The sequence below is a fragment of the Ascaphus truei genome, chromosome 20 (assembly GCF_040206685.1).
Source record: "Ascaphus truei isolate aAscTru1 chromosome 20, aAscTru1.hap1, whole genome shotgun sequence".
NCBI classification, from domain to species: Eukaryota; Metazoa; Chordata; class Amphibia; order Anura; family Ascaphidae; genus Ascaphus; species Ascaphus truei.
Genome location: NC_134502.1, coordinates 14,352,579 through 14,374,024, shown reverse-complemented (window position 1 = coordinate 14,374,024; position 21,446 = coordinate 14,352,579). Strand labels below are relative to the sequence as shown.

Genomic DNA, 21,446 nt, shown 5'->3' with positions numbered 1-21,446 from the left:
TGTCCTGTCTGTGTGTGCCCTGTCTGTGTGTGTCTCAGTGTGTGTCTGTTTATCTGTGTCCTGTCTGTATATGTGAGTGTGTGTGTATCTGTGTGTGAGTGTATGTGGGTGTATCAGTGTGTGTCTGTGTGTGTGTGTGTGTGTGTGTGTGTGTGTGTGTGTGTGTGTGTCTGAGTGTGTGTGTGTATCTCAGTGGGTCTCAGTGTCCTGCCTGTGTGTGTGTCTAAGAGTGTGTCTGTCTATCTGGGTCCTGCCTGTATATATGTGTGTGTGTGTGTGTCTGTCTATCTGTGTGTGTATGTATGTGTTTATCTGTGTGTGTGTGTGTATGTGTGTGTCTCAGTGGGTCTGTCTTTCTGTCTGTGTCCTGTGTCCTGCCTATATATGTGTGTGCCTCAGTGTGTGTGTGTTTGAGTGAGTGTGTGTGATTGAATGTCTCCAGTGTGTGTGTGTGTGTGTATGTCTTAGTGTGTGTGTGTGTGTATATATATGTCACAGTGTGTGTGTATATATGTCTCAGTGTGTGTATATATGTCTCAGTGTGTGTGTGTGTCCTGTCTGTGTGTGTCTCAGTGTGCGTCTGTTTATCTGTGTCCTGTCTGTATATGTGAGTGTGTGTGTATCTGTGTGTGAGTGTATGTGGATGTCTCAGTGTGTGTCTGAGTGTGTGTGTGTGTGTCTGAGTGTGTATGTGTATCTCAGTGGGTCTCAGTGTCCTGCCTGTGTGTGTGTCTAAGTGTGTGTCTGTCTATCTGGGTCCGGCCTGTATATATGTGTGTGTGTCTGTCTATCTGTGTGTGTATGTGTGTGTATATCTGTGTGTGAGTGTATGTGTGTGTCTCAGTGTGTCTGTCTTTCTGTCTGCTCACTCACCCTTACTTTTCTTTTACTATACTAACAATCATCCCATTTTCAAGATCCATTAAAAATAACCACCATTGTAAATTCTCAGAAAGGCTCCATAACTCAGATCTCATCACTGCAGCATTGCAATCTCTGCAGCACCCTTCTTACTTACAGATCATCCCCAAGAAGGCAGAGCAGGTTACTTATTCAATGGCATGATTTAATATGCAAGTTAAAGCTGGATTTTGAAGTCTAAATTTGAAAGCTACTGTACTGATAATGACAGGTGGGGGGGGGGGGGGTGAGAGGATGAAGGGATGGGGGTAACAGAGGATGAAGGGCAGGGGTGAGAGAGGATGAAGGGAGGGGGGATGGGAGATGAGAGAGGATGAAGGGAGGGGGTGAGAGGACAAGAGGGGAGTGAGAGGACAAAGGGGGGGAGGGTGAGAGGACAAGGGGGGGGGGTGAGGACAAGGGTGGAGAGAGAGGATGAGGAGGGGGTGCAACAATCTTGGAATTTGTGGGAGGAGCAGTAAGATCAGTATTGCTTGCCATGTACAGTGTGACTGCAGGTCAGTTATATATTAATGATCTGACCATTACGTAATTTGTTCTAAATTTAACTCCAAGCATGTACCAATTTGCATCAATTTGCACTATTTCATATTCTATTTCCTAAAACAATCCTCGGAAGGGTGCTCCCTCCCAAGACTCCTCCCCAGATTTTTTACGAAATAGAATATAAATTTGTGCAAATTGGTGAATACTTGGAGTGAAATTTAGAACAAATGACATGTCAGGTCATTTATAAATAATATTCTTCCCCACCAACGATTCTCGCGTGCGTCGCACCTTTCTCCATTGTGTCCAGTATTTTTGGACAAGGCACCTGGCAACCCTACTCGCTCTCCCCCCACCCCGGCACCCCGGCTCCGCTCGCTCTCTGCCCGCCCGGCACCCGACTCGCGTCACAACCGCTCGCAGCCTAGCAGTGCAGCACTTCCGGTGCCTGCTGCTGCTAGTGAGCTCGTGGGAGGCTGGGAGCGACAGTGTAGGCAGAGCCCCGTGCACTGCTTTGCCCGGGGGGCCCTAATGTTGTTAAGATGGCCCTGCAGGGCTTACATGTTAGTCAGGGCAGATTAGTAGCCAAAAAGGATACCTGGCTACAGAGTTTTACACTTTTTTCCTATACGTATTTACTATGATATCATCCTTCATAGATTGCAAGGATTTATTGTCACTAGTTTGTTTAATGTCACTTATATACATGGACCACCGAGCAAAGGGAGCACCTACTGAACAACTTTTATGGAGTCCATTGTAACTCTGTAAAGAACTGCGTGCATTAGTGTCACTTTATAAATAAACATATACAGTACATTTAAACATACACATACAGTATCTATTTAATGTATCCCTTTGTCACACATCATAATTTGCTATTCACCAGAAACCACTTCCTAATGAGTCTTTGTGGAATTCTCCATAACATTCCAACTCCACAAAGACTCATTTCCCTATTGCGAGCAAGTATAAGAGGTCAGAGAAGCACCATAGTTTTAATACAGAGGCTCATAATGAGAGAGGCTGCACTGCAATTGATTAGAAAAACCATTTTACCTACAAACTTCTCTTCCTACATTCGTCTTTCAGTTCTGTAAGTTTGCTGCTGAGAAATATTATTTCCATGACTTAAAGCAAACTAAAACTCTCTTTGAAAGGGGAATAAAAGACATACAGTATAGTAAGTAAAGAAGACTTTTCTCTTTCAAAGCTGGGTGTTAAATACTCGCATCTACGAATGAGTAACAATGCTACTGTACATAGCTGGTTAACGGTTGATGGATCAGTCAGGTTCATCATTTTAATTAATAGTAATGCTTTTATTTTTGCATCTTTGTGAGTAGCACCGGATAAATATTACCGAGATTGCAAGATGCAGGAAATTTAGGATTGGTTGAATAATAGTATTCTATTGTGGGGTAGTCAAAATGGAGCGGTATTAATTTTTTCACCTTGTTTTGTAGCCGGAAATTATTCTCTTGGATATGAATTGCTTATCGGGGTTACAAAACTAGAGAAAAACTTGTGCAAAACTGCAACAGATTTGGCAAAGGAAAGATCCCATTGCGTTCTGAAGATTCCCAGTTTTGCAGCTGGGAAACTTTGTGATGCCCCCTTGTCACAAAGTATTTATCTAAATAATATTGAAGTACTTTAAGAACTAATCTCCGCAATAAAATGAATAAACCATCACATTAAATTGCAGCAGAAAAAAAGACAATGGAATAAAAAGTTCCAGTAAAAATGAATTTGAGCATAAGTAATGTTGTAGTCAGCTTTATAAAATGTTATTTAATTCAATGTTTTCTTCATACCAAAAGGTATCAATGCTTTAAGATTAAATAACCAAAAGTTTTTATCCAGCAAACGGTTATTAATGAGGATTATTGTGCTGTATTTTTTATACTGTTATTTTTAGCAGGCGATTGGAAAAATTATCCATAAAGATGGCAACGTATAATTACACTAAGAATTTTTTTTCCAGCACTGACATTTGTTCTGAGAGTTACAGATGTAGTACTGTACATGGCACTGATAACACAGAAAACACAACACATCTCTTTCTAATGCAAAATATCATAGTTTCCGTAGGATTCAGTGGCAGTGTTAAGGCAGAATAGTATTTAAAGAGTATATAAAATAGGAACATCTACAACAAAAGGGATTGTACACCTTGCAAAACCAAAAATGTAACTTACTTTACTTGTTAAAAACTAGGACTGTACAAAGTCCCGCCAATGCCTGTGTTACGTTATTCCATAGATTAGTGCATGCAGTTCATTTTTTTCATTGTCAGATTAGACCAAACTGGGTGGTAAACCCTTTTTCCATTTGGCTGCTACTGTACACTTGTAACCAGCCTCATTGTACTTAGTGATAACAATTTATTCTGAACAATACTCAGAATATTTGATAGTTTCATTAGTTTTCAGTGGCAGTGATTGAGCAGAATATCGCAACAAATCCAATATTTCCCACCAGTGGAAACAATGATATTGGTTATATCTTTAAAGCTGCAGTTAAAGCAATATCTTACATGTGTGTGTTTTTTTAATAAATCAGTTCTGTATTATGAGAAAATATTTGTAGCATTAAAAAAATTATTAAATAAACCATTTTAAAGACATTTTTAATGTATTCGACTTAAACAAGAATTTTTATTCCTATAGCAACCATTTACAAAGTCACATCCCATTCCCCTTCTGAAACAGTATCACCTTTTTGAGCCCTGCCCTCTCGAGCAGTGAACCAATTGAATATAGTGCCTGCCTGGTCACATGATCTTCCTCACAGAAGTTTGGCTGTCAGTGCAGCAGACGATTACCCAAGATGCATTTAGTGAACACCGAGCCAAATCTTCAGCGATTGATTGCAGGAGAACGAATCGATCAGAAACTTGTGCGTGGAATTAATTTTTTTTTAAACAACAGCTTGAACTGCAGCTTTAAATCTCACTGCAGTTATCACTTCTACTGTATGTTAATATAATGTTTAAGTTGAAACCTACATTATTTATATCGTTTGGACCCATTGACCAAAGGAAGTTTTACCTCAAGTACTTTTTCAATATATTTTATTATTTTCCTCCAAAATAATTTGATTATTGGACAGGGCCACTATACGTGCACGTGCATTACTTGTTTTACACTTGTCAGCACAGGGGAGAGAAGAAGGGAATATTTGGTGTACACAAAATAGGGCAATTACAGTACCACTAGAGCTTTATTTTATAACTATTTTCTTGAAGCGTTGTACAGATACAGACAGACTTACCATCCTCGGAGCCATGAGAAAAGGAAGGTGACAGCCGCAGGCAGTCTCAGTGAATCATTGTTTTCTTACTGGCTGTCCATAATGTTTCCCCCCATGACTAAGGATTGCTGCAGTCACTTCCCCCTGTCATTCTCTGGCCATGGGGACAGTTACCGGGTATTGAGCTGAAAATGATATTTCTCTAACCTCTGGACATTCTTCTTGTTGTCAGCATACTTCCCTTTCCAATTCCTTCATTATTTATTTTCTAAATCTGTGTAATCTGATGTTAGTTGCTGATAAAGAAGGGAAATCAGGAATTTTCCCCCATCCTCTGTGCAAAGTTTATCAAGGAGGAGATGGGTTGAGGTGGGAATCCTCCTGGAGGTGAATGTACTTTTTGTGTATTTGTCTTCAACACCAACATGTATGCAGATATACTATACTGTACTGGACATAATACAGGGAAAATACAAGTAGGGAAACAGTAAGTGTATAATAAATCAAAATGAAAATGAGGAGGATGAGTCTATGCTTCAAGAAGTTGACTCAATAATTATGACTCTTTACAGAAGAAATCTTGATATGCAAGTTATGGGTTATATTAATGCCCACTGGAAATTATTCAGTGTTAAGGTGACTGTTCAGACTGGTCTTGAAGTTGGATTCCTAACCATTTAGTTTACATTATCTCTAATCTTTTAAAGCAACATGTTTTCAGGTTTTGTTGTTCCTTAACCCCTGTCCCTAATTGTTTTTTTTTTAACCAATGAAATATATTTAATATAAAAATATATAACAATGCAATGAAAAATAGGGTACTTTATGTACAATGAATAGATATGGGGTTATTATGTCTCACATTTATTATTTCTCAATAAATTCTTTCTTCTTGCAGCACGAGAACTGATATTTATTATGAAGATCTGCTTTTCCTCTAACATCCAACAATGCTTCGGGAGAATCAGACCACAGTTACAGAATTCCTGCTTTTGGGATTCCCAGACATAAACTTCAAGAGCTTACTCTTTTTTGTCTTCCTTCTGTTTTACATTTTCACCTTAGCTGGAAATTTCCTGATCATTGTCTTAGTGTCAACCAGTCACCAGCTCCGTACCCCCATGTACTTCTTTCTCAGTCATCTGTCTCTTTCTGACATCTTGCTAACCACAGATATTGTGCCTAACATGCTATACGTAATAATGGCAGATGGGGCAGTTATCTCTCTTGTTGGCTGTATCTCTCAATATTTCTTCCTTTCTGTCTCAGCAAGTACTGAATCTTTCCTCCTTACAGTGATGTCCTATGACAGATACTTGGCCATCTGCAACTCACTGCGTTACTCTGCTATTATGGATCTCAAGCTTTGCTACCAAATGATTTTCTGGTGTTGGTTCTTTGGTTTTATAGGAACACTAAGTATGGTTATTTTAATTTGTGTATTTCAGTTATGTAACCCCAATGTCATTGATCATTTCTTCTGCGATTTTACTCCTATCCTAGAACATTCTTGCTCAGACAGATTCATTGTGGATACAGTAGTTTTTGTTCTAGGCGTCCCCATCATTATCTTCCCATTCGTTTTCATCATTGTGACTTATGTCTGTATCTTCCACAACATCCTCAGGATCTCCTCCACCATTGGGAGACAGAAAGCCTTCTCCACCTGCAGCTCCCACCTGGCCGTTGTGTGCACATATTATGGGACACTGATTGCTAAATATGTGGTTCCATCCAACGGACAGTCATTGACTGTAATGAAAATCACTTCTCTTCTGTACACAGTCATCACCCCATTATTCAATCCCATCATCTATACTCTAAGGAACAAGGATATCCAAGCAGCCCTGTGGAAATGTATCAGTATAAGGACACAAAACGTATTTTGAGGAGCATAAGATAAACATCAGTAGGTCAATTCTATCAGGCTGTGTTAAAAGCTGTAAATATAACATAATTCATGTATGATAGAATAGATGCAGTAAAAATTATTTTTTTAAACTTTAGTTTTGTGGTTACAGTATGTAGACATTAAGGAAAACATGCATCAACAGAGGTATTTCAATACTCTTATGCTCTTATAGCATTAGTTATAGTTTTGGACAGTGGTTATATGGAGACAAAGAACTGGAAGTATAACAAGAAGTATAAACATAATTAGAATTAGAAGATTACAAGTACAGCTTTAAGAAATTCAGAAAACTTTCTTGATTTAGAGAGCCATCCTCTATATTCAAAACATCACCTGAACTCTAATTGAAAGACCTTTGGTTACTGAAATATAACTCATTTTTAATTCTGTGTTTATATCAGGATTCTAATTTTATCAAACTTTTGTAATATTTGTTGGATTATAATTCCCGTTGCCACTTCCTCCACTCAACAACTCACTGCAGCCCGGTAATTTCTTATCCGCCTTCCACTCAACAAACTCTCTTCCTATTCAACAGTTCACCATGTCCAGGTAATGTTTTAGTACTGAGTCCTGATATCATTGTCAGTGGGTCTGCTCCTGGGTCTAATGTTGGTCTCAAACTTAGGTCGAGTCAGACCCCAATCTAATTAAACACAATCACCCCCAAGTCACCCAGCCTGATAGGCCTGCCAACACCCATGTGCGCACTGTTGGTGTTAAATTCAAACCCCATCCACCTCAAATCTGCAGGGAGATTTAACCGAGGCGGGGACACACTGAACCAGAACAATGGTCTTCAAACTATGGAGAAACTACAAATGACTTAAATTCCCTGCTGCTGGGGAAATCTGCAGGAAAGTGACTACGGCTTTGCCTGGCAGTGGAGGTTTAGTGTCGCTTGTGATCCAATCCGGAAGCACAATCTCAATTCATTGTTGCAGTGACGTGTACTTTCTCCAGAGCTGCAGCTTGTAATGAACATCTGCAAGTGCTATATTTAAGTGTGGAGTTATAGCTTGTGTTATTACATATGTTATGACATTTAGAACTAATATCACTGCTTCATTTCTGGGATATGTAAATGGCTACCATGAGTTTCCATTTGCTCATATATGGAGTAACAAAAATCGTGCCTCTGCTCCTTTCCACAGTTCAATGTTTAATCAAGTTAATCTGCTACCAGTGCTTATTGCTTATGTAGTAATTTTAGCCTTTAATCATCACGCAACTCTGCTATTGTCTGTTGTATTAATTAACCTTGTCCAATTCTGCTGTGTTATTAAAGCAGGTAGTGCAGTATACTGTAAATGTAAGCCGTTACAGTAGTTGGGATAGCTTGCGAGGAGCAGGCTTGTAATGCTTTCTTGAAGTGCCATATTTAGGAGTGGAGTTTTATCTGGATTTGAAACTACAAACTCTGCTCTCTTAACTCATTAACTTAACAGAAGAGATGGGTGAACCTGTCTTGAATCTGATCTGCGGGTTCTCCCAGGTTTTTTTTAGACTAAATCCAATCCGCGCGCCAAAATCAAAACGGTTTTAATCCGAATCTGCCGTTGGGGGGGGGGGGGGGGGAGAGAGACATTTTCAATGTAGTAGTGTTTCCAATTGTATATATATATCCCCTCAAAACTCCCACCAACTAAATTAGAGAAGAGATTCCTGTGCTGGAAAAAAAGCACACCTAAGGTACCCTGGAAGAAATACTAACGACTATGCAAATGTATATTTAAATGACATCCCACACATTCTAAAATTATTAAAATAACAACTATATAGTGTTGAAAAACCTAAGGCAGTAGGCACCACGTGACTGGAATGGTGAAATGGTGTACTGATAGACAGAAGAGGACTAGAACCCACAACCACTGCTTTTCTAGGCAGCAGTTCTAGAAGTGTGAGCTAAACCAGCTAATGGTTAGCAGTGCACCACCATCAACTATCATACTCCAATATGTTGTTGATTATAACCCTGAAAGGACTTTAAGCACAAGGTATTAATATGTACTGAGGGCTAAGTGTTTCTCAGGACAGGTGCGATTAAATAAATCACAGGTTTTCTGACACAGCAAATCAAGCAGATGCAGAGAAAGTATTATAACAAAGTGATCTGGTGACTTGTGTTAGTAATTCTAATCTTATAAAGGATAACGACAGTGGGTCATATTTACTAAGCAGTAATCTGCCATAAGGCACCTTCGGTGCTCAAATACATTACAGCCTATTAAAAAAATGGACTGTAACGTGTCCCAGAAGGTGTGTGATGTAGAAGACTTTTTGTTAGATATATTTCTCTTTCCCAGAAGAGGGTAATCTCCTTTGTACTGGTACTGCATGAGCACTGAATGAGAAGTAGAGCTCAAAAATAAGTATACTGTAACAGTGATGCTAGCCATCAGCTAGTTTAGCTCACATTACTAGAGCTGTTATGTGGGTTTAACTCCAGATGTTTTTCAGTCTGGCACCATACTCCATTCCTCATAATGTGCCTTAGGCTGAGTCCCCGCTGGCGCTGAGCGTGCTCATGCTTGGAGAGCACGAGCGCCGGGTGTCCTGGCATTTCCGTGCACGCGGGAGGGGGGGGGGGTGGAAGAGGCATTGAGCGTGCTTGATAGTTAGTTTTTTTGTTTACTTAAGCGCAGAGCGTGGGTGAGCGTGTGTGCCGACGCATGAGCCTGCGCACCGCATGAGCGGGGACTTACATATATCTTTAATGTAAATAACCGCGGCAAGCGGCGCGTGCTCAGCGCTAGTGGGGATGCAGCCTTAGATGTGTCAACCCAATAATATTTTGTATGCCGTTGGAAGCCAGCATAATTACTTCCTGCAGTTTGTAGAGTTGTGTTTATTTGCAATAAAGTATTTCAATTCAGTACGTGTCTGGCACTCTGGAAGATGGCAATGCAAATATTTTTGTCTCTGTTCTGTTACACCATTGCCACTTTTGTGCATATCTATCATGTAGCACCAAATGAGGGCTCAATCCTGCAGTAGCCCCCTGCCCCTGGCTTCCTTTAAATGCAGACCACTTCCACTTCCTTGTTGACAGTTTAATGTTCGTTGCGGGGTGCACCTGAGATACCTGTGAGATATGAGATACCTGGAAGATTCAAATTCAGTAAAAAAAAATTGCCCATCTCTAGTCATCAAAGCAACATTCGATACATCAATCAAAGTGACCACAACGCTAAACTACATTGCTGCTGTTGTAATGCCATCTCTACTAACTGAAAACTGTGGCCCTTATGCTGTAAACTCTGTTTCTGCAGATCTGGCACTATCAAAGCTAGTATAATTAAGAACCTTTATGCTTACATACAGTACCACAACTACCACACTTTCTTTCAAACTCCACCATTCTCCACTACATCATCATGCTTTCTCTCCTTTTCCTGTTCTCCACTACTTTCCTCTCAAAACTACAGTAGTTTGTTCCATCATCTCTCTCACCCTTCTCCTGTTATATATCCCATTTACTCCTTCTCTCTCCACTACTCTCCATTCACAACATTTTCCACTACCCGTACTCATCCTGCATTCAGCCTGTAGAAGAACTTGCACTTGCAAATGCTCGCTCCTCTCTCCTCTCCTCCAACCTCATCTATGTCTCCTTCCTCCTCTCTCTTTCTTCTGTGCTCTTTGGAATCTTCGCCCCCTCACAAGCTTCTGACTTTACATGATCTTTTATGCTCCCACTCTGCATATTTGTGATTTATCAGAAAACTGGCTTTCTCACTCTGATTGTTCTAGAGGCTGTTATTTCCTATGTTATTTCCTTTGCCCTGTTGATATTCTCAATGCCGGTAAAAACTCTCTAGTGGTGCATACCGTCCAACTTTCCTTCCCCCTGCCTCTGCAGATTGCATCATCTATCTACCAACTATCTGTACAATACATAAACCCCTTCAACTTTCTCTAACTTTGAATATGGGCTTTCCTTCCTGCTATCCTCTACACTCCCTCCATTCTCCTCGAGACATTAAGTGACACATAAATGATTCCTCGGTTTCCTGGGCTTTTTGCTTTCTCTCTCTAATATTTGGCTTCAGACAATTGACCACTTCCAGTACACCCAAGGGTGACCACTGTTTAGATCTTTTTTTTTACAAGAAGCTTTCTGCATTCAAGATCTCCCCCATTCTCCTCTTTGACCATCAGCTCATCACATTTCCTGTCCCTCATTTCCATTCCACTATTCCTCCTGCCTCCCACATTACACTCATAGCCTACATTTCTTCAACCTATCTTCCCTAAAATCCACCCTAATCTCCAATCTCTCCTCTTGCTCTACCTCTGATCCCGATAATCTTGTTGATGCATATAATTCTATCCTTGGAGGAACTGTCACACTCTTGCTGACTTCCTCTACTTGAAATGTCTCAGTTTCTGCTTCAAGTCTCATCCTCTCTTAGACTACACAACATTACTTTTCTAAAAATATTAATTATCACAAATCAATTCCACTTGGCCTTTTCTCTATCTTTGATTACCCCCGTGACCTCCTTTTACCCCTTTCTCTCTTTCAACTACTCCTCCAGTCACTATAGAGTATTTCAACACACATCTCTACCCTGGACTATACTGTGTGGCACAGAACTGGAGTTGTCTCTGCAGCTAAGCTGCACTTCTACCCCTACATGCAACCTTGACCAAATTCCCTCTCACCTCTTCAACACCTAATTCCCACTTTGTTCGATATACTTGCATATATTCTCCAAACTAATCTCGGGAACCTTTCCCTATGCAGTTCAAAGATGCAAAAGTGACACCTATTTTTACTGTCTCCACAAACTATCATCCTGTCAACCTCCTGATTTCTTACTCCAAGCTTCTCGAATGTCTAATCTATTCACACTCAATTTCCTCCACATTTATAATTTCTTAGAACCATTGAAATCTGGCTTCTGAACTGATCATTCCACTGAAACTGCCCTCACAAAAATGAGTTGAGAAGACTCACCTCCCTTTTTGGAATACTATATGTATAAAAAGGTTAGAGAAGCAGCACAGTTTTAATATAGAAGCTCGTACTGCTGCTGAGAAATATTATGTCCACGATTTAAAGCAAACTAAATTCTATCTGGAAATAAAATAAAATATCTATAATAAAAAGAGTAAACAATTCTCCTTCAGACCTTGGTGATAAGTACTCATATACGAATGAATAACATGTTTACATAGCTGGTTCATTGTGGATGTCGCAGATAAATGTAGCATTACAATTGATATTAATATTTTATTATAATTAATTAATATTACCCAAGCTTGTAAGATGTAGGGAACTTAGGATCGGCTGAATAGTAGTAGGGTAGTAAAAAATTGACAGTATATTTTTTTTTACACCAGTTTTCCTCCTTGTATTGCAGTCGGAAATTATTCTCTTGGACTAATATCCAATTGCATTCAGAAAATTACCTTTGTATACTGTATGCTTTATTTTTGCTAAACTTTTGCTGCTGGGAAACTTTGTGATGCCCCTTGTTAAAAATTATTTCTCCCAAAAATATTGTAGTGCAGTAAGCACTAACCTCAGCAATAAAACTAATACACCATCAAATTCAATTGTAGCAGAAAAAAAAGAACATGATTGAAAAGTCACATTAAGAATAAATTTGAGAATAAGTCGTGTATTTGGAGTCAGGTTTAAAAAATGTTCCCTAATAAATGTTTTCTTCATACCAAAAGGTATTGTTGCTTTACAATTAAACACCCAAAAGTCTTTTTCCAGTTAATAATGACCATTAGTGTATTGCATTTTAAGAATCACTGATCAAACTCCTTATTGAATTTAGGAGGGAGAAATTAGTTTGGAAATTGAAATTTAATCAATCCAATGCAAACTTACACCACATATAGAGAGTAAGAATTTCAAACACCTTGATGATCAAACAAACAATACCTTTGAACTACAATTTATTGAAAGAAAAAGGAATACATTATGGAGGGATACAGAGGATTATGCTACCGATCAAATTAGGAAATGCCCCCAATTTAGGGAGCAGCCCCCTCCTTATAATGTGATGGATACTAGTGATAGATCAAAATCAGACCATTCTCATGATTGGCTTCCCAATATATATCCAAGCAACAGGGAGGAAGGGAATATTCGGCTAGTACCAGTCATGGGTTAATTGGAGGCTATCTATCTAAAAATAGACTTGCACCTCTGGAAGTCGATCACTCCATTAATGATATACAGAATGAACCTGTGGATACTGTATGTTGGCTCGAGGGGGTGCAAGTTCCAAATATATCCCCCATAGCTCACCTACTAAGCCTTTGTCTTTTTTTAGACAAGCCCTACCCCCAGGAACTCCCCAGGTGATAAATAAATTATCCTCATATAAAAGCATATCGAAGAAAAAGAGGGTTAGAGGATATTAAATGATCAATAGTATTGCCTGAACCTAGTAACATCTTTAATCTCTCTTCTCATATACTTACTGTATGTGAGGATTCGCCATTCTGGCGGTTCTGTCCCCTTAACCCTTACCCGCTCATCTGGTTCCTGTGGCACTCAAGAAAGGCAGCTTAACGGTGGTGCTCATGTGCGGCGCGTGGGCAGTGCGCGGGTCCCATCGGTGTCCTCTATTCCTGCATCCAGGATACACTCACTTGCCACTGGCATTGACGCGCGACGCATGCGCGGTGCGCGGTCTCCCTGGCGGTCTGCGGTCCCTGCCTCTCATCCCCGCCCCCGTCCTGACATCAGAGCTATACGGCGCAACACTACCCCGCGCTCCTCCTCTGTCTCTGCGGGCCCCGCCTCCGGTCTCTGCCCCTGTACTGACGTGGGTGTCATAGCGCGCACTGATGGTGCACGACCGGGTCGCCAGCATAATGTGTGGGTTGCTCGTGGCGCACGCGCACTCTCTGGAAGCTCCACTTCGGTCTCAATCGGCTGTGTAATAGGACGCACCTGCGTGATCCAGCAGCCTATCAAAGAGGGTGGTTCCGCTTTCTGGATGCCGCCTATTGGTGGGAGGTCCTTTAAATATGCTGTCTGAACTCTCATTCCTCGCCGAGCATAACTTCTGTTTGTGACACTGAACCTAATCACTCCTAGCCTGTCTGCTTCTTACCTTGCTGCCTGACCCTGCCTTGTACCTTGGACTTCGTGATACTCTCCTGCACTGACCCTGGCTTTGGTTCTACGATGACTCTACTCTCCCCAATCCTGACTCCGGCTATGTACCCCAACAATCCGCTACTCTCCACTCCTAGACCCGGCAAGTACAACATTTATGCTGTCCTTTATAACCCTGATCCGGCTTGCAAGACTATCCTACACTCTAGACGTGCCCTCGCGGTTGTGGTCAGCGTTCTATACCAATCCCTACCTTAGCTCCGCGGTCACGCCTCGTTTGTGGTGAACTACGCGTTACAATGTACTATATCTCAAACCTCTTTGCTAAGCAAAAGCCTAACATGTTCTCCCAGTACAGGACCTAATTAGTTTGATCTATTTGTGGATCTTAATAGTATTACATGTAATAGCCAGAAAAGAAGTGATTGTAGTAGCGCCACTGATAAACCAGTGAACAATAAAAAACCTTTACAAAGTGCTATATTCAAAGATATAAAGCAATCCTATAGTGAGTGAATATTTAAAATTATTAATGACTAACTAAAAAAACACTCTATTACAGAAATATACAAATTATAAATATAATAAAATAATAAAATGTCCAATTGTAATAGTCCAAACCCCAAAATGAGTCCTGATGGGTTTGCAGGAATAGATACAGGATCCAGGGGTCCACGGCAGCTCTCACATGGAAGAACCACTTCCAAGGCAAATTCTATAGAGACAGAAAGAAAACAGAGAGTGCACGCCCCATAGTGTAATCCTGTACATTTAATGATAGGGAGGGATTGGTGGGGGGGGGATTAAAAACACTTACAAAGTATAAGTGATATACACGCAATTTGTGACAAAATTATCACCACCGATGCAGGAACCGTCCCGCGACGTGTTAAAATCCAACTGGAACCCTTGGGCAGTGCATCCAACAGTGTCCGTCCTTTCCGCGATCAAATGAAGTCCTCCACGCAATGTGTCATCAGAGTAGGCCTCAATACTACTCCTGCACACTCCGGCCGTAAAGCATGCAGACAACGTGATGACGTAATGTCGTAATTTACGTCCCTGACGCGTTTCGTCACAATAATGCAACTTTATCAAAGGATCCATAATTATTTACAATCTAGACATTGTTTGTATTTAATTACATCTAGGCTCGTTATTAGGGGCGTAAATATCACAAATTGATGTACCAATTGGATTGTAGACACTCCAGTATATATATCTAGCCATCACTGTTCATGAACAAATCCCTTTGATAAAGTTGCATTATTGTGACGAAACGCGTCAGGGACGTAAATTACGACATTACGTCATCACGTTGTCTGCATGCTTTACGGCCGGAGTGTGCAGGAGTAGTTTTGAGGCCTACTCTGATGACACATTGCGTGGAGGACTTCATTTGATCGCGGAAAGGACGGACACTGTTGGATGCACTGCCCAAGGGTTCCAGTTGGATTTTAACACGTCGCGGGACGGTTCCTGCATCGGTGGTGATAATTTTGTCACAAATTGCGTGTATATCACTTATACTTTGTAAGTGTTTTTAATCCCCCCCCACCAATCCCTCCCTATCATTAAATGTACAGGATTACACTATGGGGCGTGCACTCTCTGTTTTCTTTCTGTCTCTATAGTGTTACATGTAAGCTCACTCTCAGGAGATATTTAGTCAGGCTTTATCATCTCTTCTGGTGGAATTAACAGGGCCAGCATATAGATCTTTAAACACACTAAATAATTTTTATTAGTCCAATAGTTCTGAGTCATCGGGGGTTGAACCGAACACGTCTAGCCTGCCCAATATACAGTAGATTCTGATCCATCAGTTTTGAATGTTTCTATGGGTATCACACAGTGTCCTCTTAGACCAAGGTCTCTGTTCTTCTCACACCAACATAAGGGAGGTTTTGTGGAATTTTTTTATTCCCTGGTGCTCCAGAATTTTGAGAAACAATGTCAAAAACACCCCCCCCCCTCTCTCTACAAATCTTTGAATCTGTATTATTAAACAGGCAGATAAGAGGGTTGGTATTGTGCTACAGGGTAGGGAGGCATACATTGAGGAGGCTCATAGGTAACATACTTAATGTTATTTCATATAGGATTTTGGATTTTTATCCTATGTCTGAATTCCAGACTTCCTATCAAGAACATATACAAAGTGTAATTAGATTCTCGGGTTATCACTAAAGTGGAACATACATTTATTTTAATTACACACCCTAGAACTTCAATTCTTTACCATCTACTGAAGGTGCACAATTGTCTCTTTAACGTTTTAGGAAAGCCATTGTCTTGGGGTGGAGTTGATGACGTCCAGCCTGTCCCAATATGTTGATTTCTATTTTTACTCCTACCTCACTTTGGTCATACCTAAGGACATGCTGCACGTCATCGACTCCATCTCTGCGATTAAGTGGATAGACTCATATCTTTGGGCATCTGTTGATATAATCTCCCTATACACATGTATCACATGCCCAAGGGGCATTTCAGCTGTCAAATACTTTCTTGATGATTATAGTAATTTACCATTAACAAACAATTTATTTTACCAAGTATAGAATTTATACTCACCCATAATTATTTTTTGTATGAAGTTAAGTTTTAGCTACAGGAATGTGGTGTGGCCATGGGCATCTAGGGTAGTCCTGGGCCTGAATTCGTCCTAGGACTAGCATTTTCTCATTTTCTCAATGGACCAATGCCAAAATATCTTAACTAAATTATATCGGTTTAGACTTAAAAATTAAACAATTTAACTACTTTTCTGTTGAAAAAAAAACTACCACCAAACAAATTATTTCACTGTCTGCAGATTAAGATGTTTTATAACCACATTAAACCACATAACCCACTGACAGAATTTGAGGATTTTTATCTGGATTCAGAAGGCCAAAAAAGTGTGACATACTGACTATTCCTAGGCTTTTCTCTTCTTGAGGTTGATTCCCACAACTAGCTAAAACTAATAGCACTATGTGAATAGGATCTGAATGAAGAGCTTGATGGAGATGACTTGACCAACACAGTATATTTAATGCAATAGCCAGAAGCTCAATATCAAAGAGAACGTACACAAAGTTGGGTTAAAGTTGTACCCTTCCCCCTTACAATATCAAAATTCTGCCCAGGCTACTCCCCTTACGCTTAATTTCTGGTGGTCTTTCCCTAAAGTGTCTGACCTGTAGAACAGGGTCAGGGTGTGGGAACAACACATTTTCTCAACTGATATCCCAATGATCCCATGGGCATTTGTCTTGAGTAGACCCCTGCAAAAGATAACTTGACCAGAAAACACATTGTTTACACACATCAACACAGCTATGAGATGCGACATGGCTGCACTCTGGAAGCAAGGGAGACGTCCATCCAAATCTAATATCAAACATAGGATATGGTTTATCTGCTAGATGGAAAAAATGACCAGCTATCTTGATTATACATGTCTAAATTCTAGAAAGTTTACCAGCCCTGGCTCAATCATGAGGAGGGCCCAGCATTGAATCTAATCTTCCTTGGATCTCCCCGCTGCGGTTGTCTTCCGAAGTCGCACCCAGAGAAGTGTAGTTTTGTTAACACTGTCAATAAATACTATGTAATCTTGCTACAGTATAACCAGCTATAACCATAATATAATGGTGTCCTGACCCCCCTCCCAAGTTTACTTTCTGTACCTGCAAACACCCTTATTTCATTTTGAAAACTCCAGTAAAAATAAAGAAATTCAAATGTCATATAGGTTTTAATGATATTTTTTTTAATGACAGTTTATTTGTATTATTATTAGTGTTATTATGTTATTAAAGAAATGTCAGTAGTTTGTTTGTAATATTAATATTGTTTTAGCATTTATACTGTATGTTTATCACAGCATGTTGGTTTTGTAAGGACTTTTCAAAATTAGATTCACCTGAACTGGTTTCGCTGGAACTGATTTGAAAGCAAATTAGTCTGTTATAAAAAGGGAATGTGTTTGCAAGCTAACAGAACCCCAGAGGAAGCTGACTGAATGGCTAAATGCACATGGGTTTGATTCTGCAATTGGAACTGTGAACTTGTCGTACATTTGGTTGACAGCCACTTTCGAAGACTTTGCCGACACAGCTGAGCATTGGACCAGGAGGGACTATGAATTGGACACAAGCCAACCATGGAAAAAATAGAGCTATGGAATTGTTATGAAATGTATGCGTGTCCTTGTTTAAACAACACCCAACAAAACGTTGATACAATTGAAATCCTATTATTACACATACATCCCCAGGTCTTTTTTTTAATACAATTAAGTTTCAGATGATATCCTTGATAGAGAGGGTGGACCCCTCAGAAGCATTCAATTATGTTCTGAATTTCTGAGGTATCAGTCTGTTTACTAGGGAGTATTAGGGCTCTGTCTATGTAGTATAAAGAAAGTTGGACACATTTGTTCATTCTATACTTATTATCTTATAATTGTATCTATGTTTATACTTCTTCTTCTCAGTTCTGTCAGTATACTGTCCAAATCTAAAACTAATTCTAGAGGAGAATAAGAGTGTTGAAATACATTCATTGAGACATGTTTCCCTTAATGTCAACATATTGTAACTGCAAAACTACAGTTTATAAGAGGAATTTTTACTGCATCTATAGCATCTTACATGAATTATATAATTGTTACTGTTTTGAACACAGCACAATAGACGTGACCTACTTTATTTTATCTCATGCTACATAAAATATGTTTGTATCCTTATACTTTTACATTTCAACAGAGCTGCCTGGATATCCTTGTTCCTCAGAGTATAGATGATGGGATTGAATAATGGGGTGATGACTGTGTACAGAAGAGAAGTGATTTTCTTTGCAGTCAATGATTGTCCGTTGGATGGAACCACATATTTAGCAATCAGTGTCCCATAATATGAGCACACAATGGCCAGGTGAGAGCTGCAGGTGGAGAAGGCTTTCTGTCTCCCAGTGGTGGAGGAGATTCTGAGTATGGTCAATGAGATACAGGCATAAGTCACAATGATGAAGATGAAAGGGAAGATAAGGAAAGGGATTCCTAAAACAAACACTACTTTATCGACAATTATTCTTTCTGAGCAAGAATGTTCTAAGAGAGGGTTTAAATCACAGAAGAAATGGTCAATGACATTGGGGTTACATAACTGAAATGAACAAATCAAAATCACTATACTTAGTGTTCCCATAAAAGCTAAGAACCAAGACCAGAAAACCATTTGGTAGCAAAGCTTAAAGTCCATAATAGAAGAGTAACGCAATGGGTTGCAGATGGCCAGGTATCTATCATAAGACATCACTGTAAGGAGGAAACATTCAGCACTTGCTGAGGCAGAAAATAGGAAATATTGAGTCATACAGCCAACGAGAGAGATAACGGCCCCTTCAACCATTATTACGTATAGCATGTTAGGCACAATATCTGTTGTCATCAAGATGTCACAGAGAGACAGGTGCCTGAGAAAGAAGTACATGGGCGTACAGAGCTGGTGACTGGTTGACACCAAGACAATGATCAGGAAATTTCCAGCTGAGGTGAAAATGTAAAAAAGAAGGAAAACAAAAAAGAGTAAACTCCTGAAGTTGTGAATGTCTGGAAATCCCAGAAGAAGAAATTCTGTAACTTTGGTCTGATTCTCCCTGAGCATTGTGAGATGATGTGGAAAAGCAGATTTTCATATGAAATATCAGTGCTCGTGCTGGAAGAAGATAGAGTTAATTGAGGCTCATAATACAGTACATTTAAAGCATAAAAGCCACTGATATATTAACGGTACAGAAAGTACAGTGTGTATTATTGAATTTTTATAATATATATATATTTGGTAAAAATAACAGATTAAAGATAGCGTCAATAAAAAAGGGGAGAACATATTGCATATAGTAGTGACAAAGTAGATGAGGTTGGAAAAAGACATATATACATCAATTTCAACCTATGTTAAGTTTGGATGACAGATACTTATCCTATATATGTTTCTATTGTTCCAAATGAAGGTGAAAAAAAATGAATGAAATATTATCAAATGATGTCTCATAAGGAGAAAAAAGAAATTCCATCTTTACTCCAATAACGGCAATCAGATTTCTCCACCCTTTCTTGTCTTCTTTTTACCACGGCTCATGGAAGGGTAAATTTTGCTATATCTTTATAACGCGTTCAGAAAATGAGGCTTCAGTGGTAATTGCCCTATTTTGTGTATACCAAATATTATCTTGTTCTTTCCCCTGTGCTGAAAGAATTTTAGATCAACAAATGCACGCGCACATATGGTGCAACTGTCCAATGATCTAATTATTTTGAGGGGAAATAATAAATTAAATTGATAGGGTACTTGGGGTAAAACTTCTCTTTGGTCAATAGGTCCTTAATGCAAACCATCAAACTATATAAATAATGTAGGGTTCAACTTAAATTTAAAATAGAAATTGTAAATGCAACGAGATTTACAGATGTAGACAGCGCAATTGTTTCCTCCAGTGGGATATGGTGAGATAAATTGGGATGTGTTGGGATGGAGTTGGGATGTGTTGGGATGTGGTTTGAAAGTGGTTGGGATGTGTTGTGTTTGTTGGGATGTGTTGGTATGTGGTTTTGATGTGGTTTGGATGTGTTGGGATGTGGTTTGGATGTGGTTGGGATGTGTTGGGATATGTTGGGATATATTGGTGAATTGTGGGATATGTAGGGATATGTAGGGATATGTAGGGATACGGTGGGATATGTCGTTGGAAATATTGTATATTCTGAGTTATAACAGGACATGTATTTTCTCTAGGAAATGGAGGCTGGCTACATTTGCACAGTAGCAGCCAACTGGTAAAATTGATTACCACACGGTTTGGCCTGATCTGATGATTGAAAAATGAATTTAAACGAGAAATTATAATTGCAGTGAAATTTAAAGATGTATCCAAAGTCATTGTTTCCTCTGGTGGGATTATGTTTCGATATGTTGCGATATTCTGTTATGTCACTGCCACGGAATCCTATTGAAACTATGCAATATTATATATATATATATATATATATATATATATATATATTTTTTTTTTTTTAAAACCAACGTATTTTAAGTGACTTGATGGTTCCCTTTCATGTTGCACCCCCTCCCCCTTTTTTACTTTCTGTACCCTCCAAGTGAAAATTCTAATTTTTTTGTACAAAAAAAAGTGATTTCCACCCAGTTTGGTCATATTTGGTGATGGAAAAAATGTACTGCATGCACCAATCTATGAAATACTGTAATCCAACAAGGGTGTTGGCTGGTCTTTGTGCAGACCTAGTTTTTAACAAGTACATTAAGTTAAAATGTAGGTTTTGCAAGGTGCTCAATCCCTTTGGTTATAAATGTTTTACTTAAAACATGCCTATTTTTTTAATCTTAAAGCAATGATACTTTTGGTATGAAGAAAGCATTTAATTAGGGAATATTTTATAAAGCTAACTACAAATACACTACTTATGCTCAAATTGAATTTTACAATAACTTTTCAATTTTTCTTTTTTTCTGTTTCAATTTAATGTGATGGTTTATTAATTTTATTGCTGAGATTAGCTACAGGGTTACCATACTACAATTTTCTTATGATAAATAATTGTAAAAATTTGGCATTACAAAGTTTCCCAAGCGGCATGTCTGATTCTGTTTCATACAGTATAACAAGGGAATCTTCTGAACGTAATGGGATTTTTCCTTTGGATAAATTTGGTGCAGTTTTTGGCACAAGTTTTTCTCTAGTTTTGTAACACAGATAAGCAACAATCCAAGA

General features: G+C 39.2%; 2 protein-coding genes across 2 annotated transcripts; one reads left to right on the top strand and one right to left on the bottom strand.

Annotated features, from left to right (window-relative positions):
- Positions 1 to 5,612: 5,612 nt before the first annotated feature.
- LOC142470922 (olfactory receptor 5V1-like) lies at positions 5,613 to 6,551 on the top strand. Its single transcript, XM_075577730.1, has one exon. It carries the CDS (start codon positions 5,613 to 5,615, stop codon positions 6,549 to 6,551), a length of 939 nt encoding a protein of 312 aa, XP_075433845.1.
- An 11,825-nt stretch (positions 6,552 to 18,376) lies between these two features.
- On the bottom strand, positions 18,377 to 19,317 carry LOC142470921 (olfactory receptor 10A7-like). The gene has a single exon (XM_075577729.1). The coding sequence runs from the start codon at positions 19,145 to 19,147 to the stop codon at positions 18,377 to 18,379; it is 771 nt and encodes a 256-aa protein (XP_075433844.1). The 5' UTR covers positions 19,148 to 19,317.
- Positions 19,318 to 21,446: the final 2,129 nt, after the last annotated feature.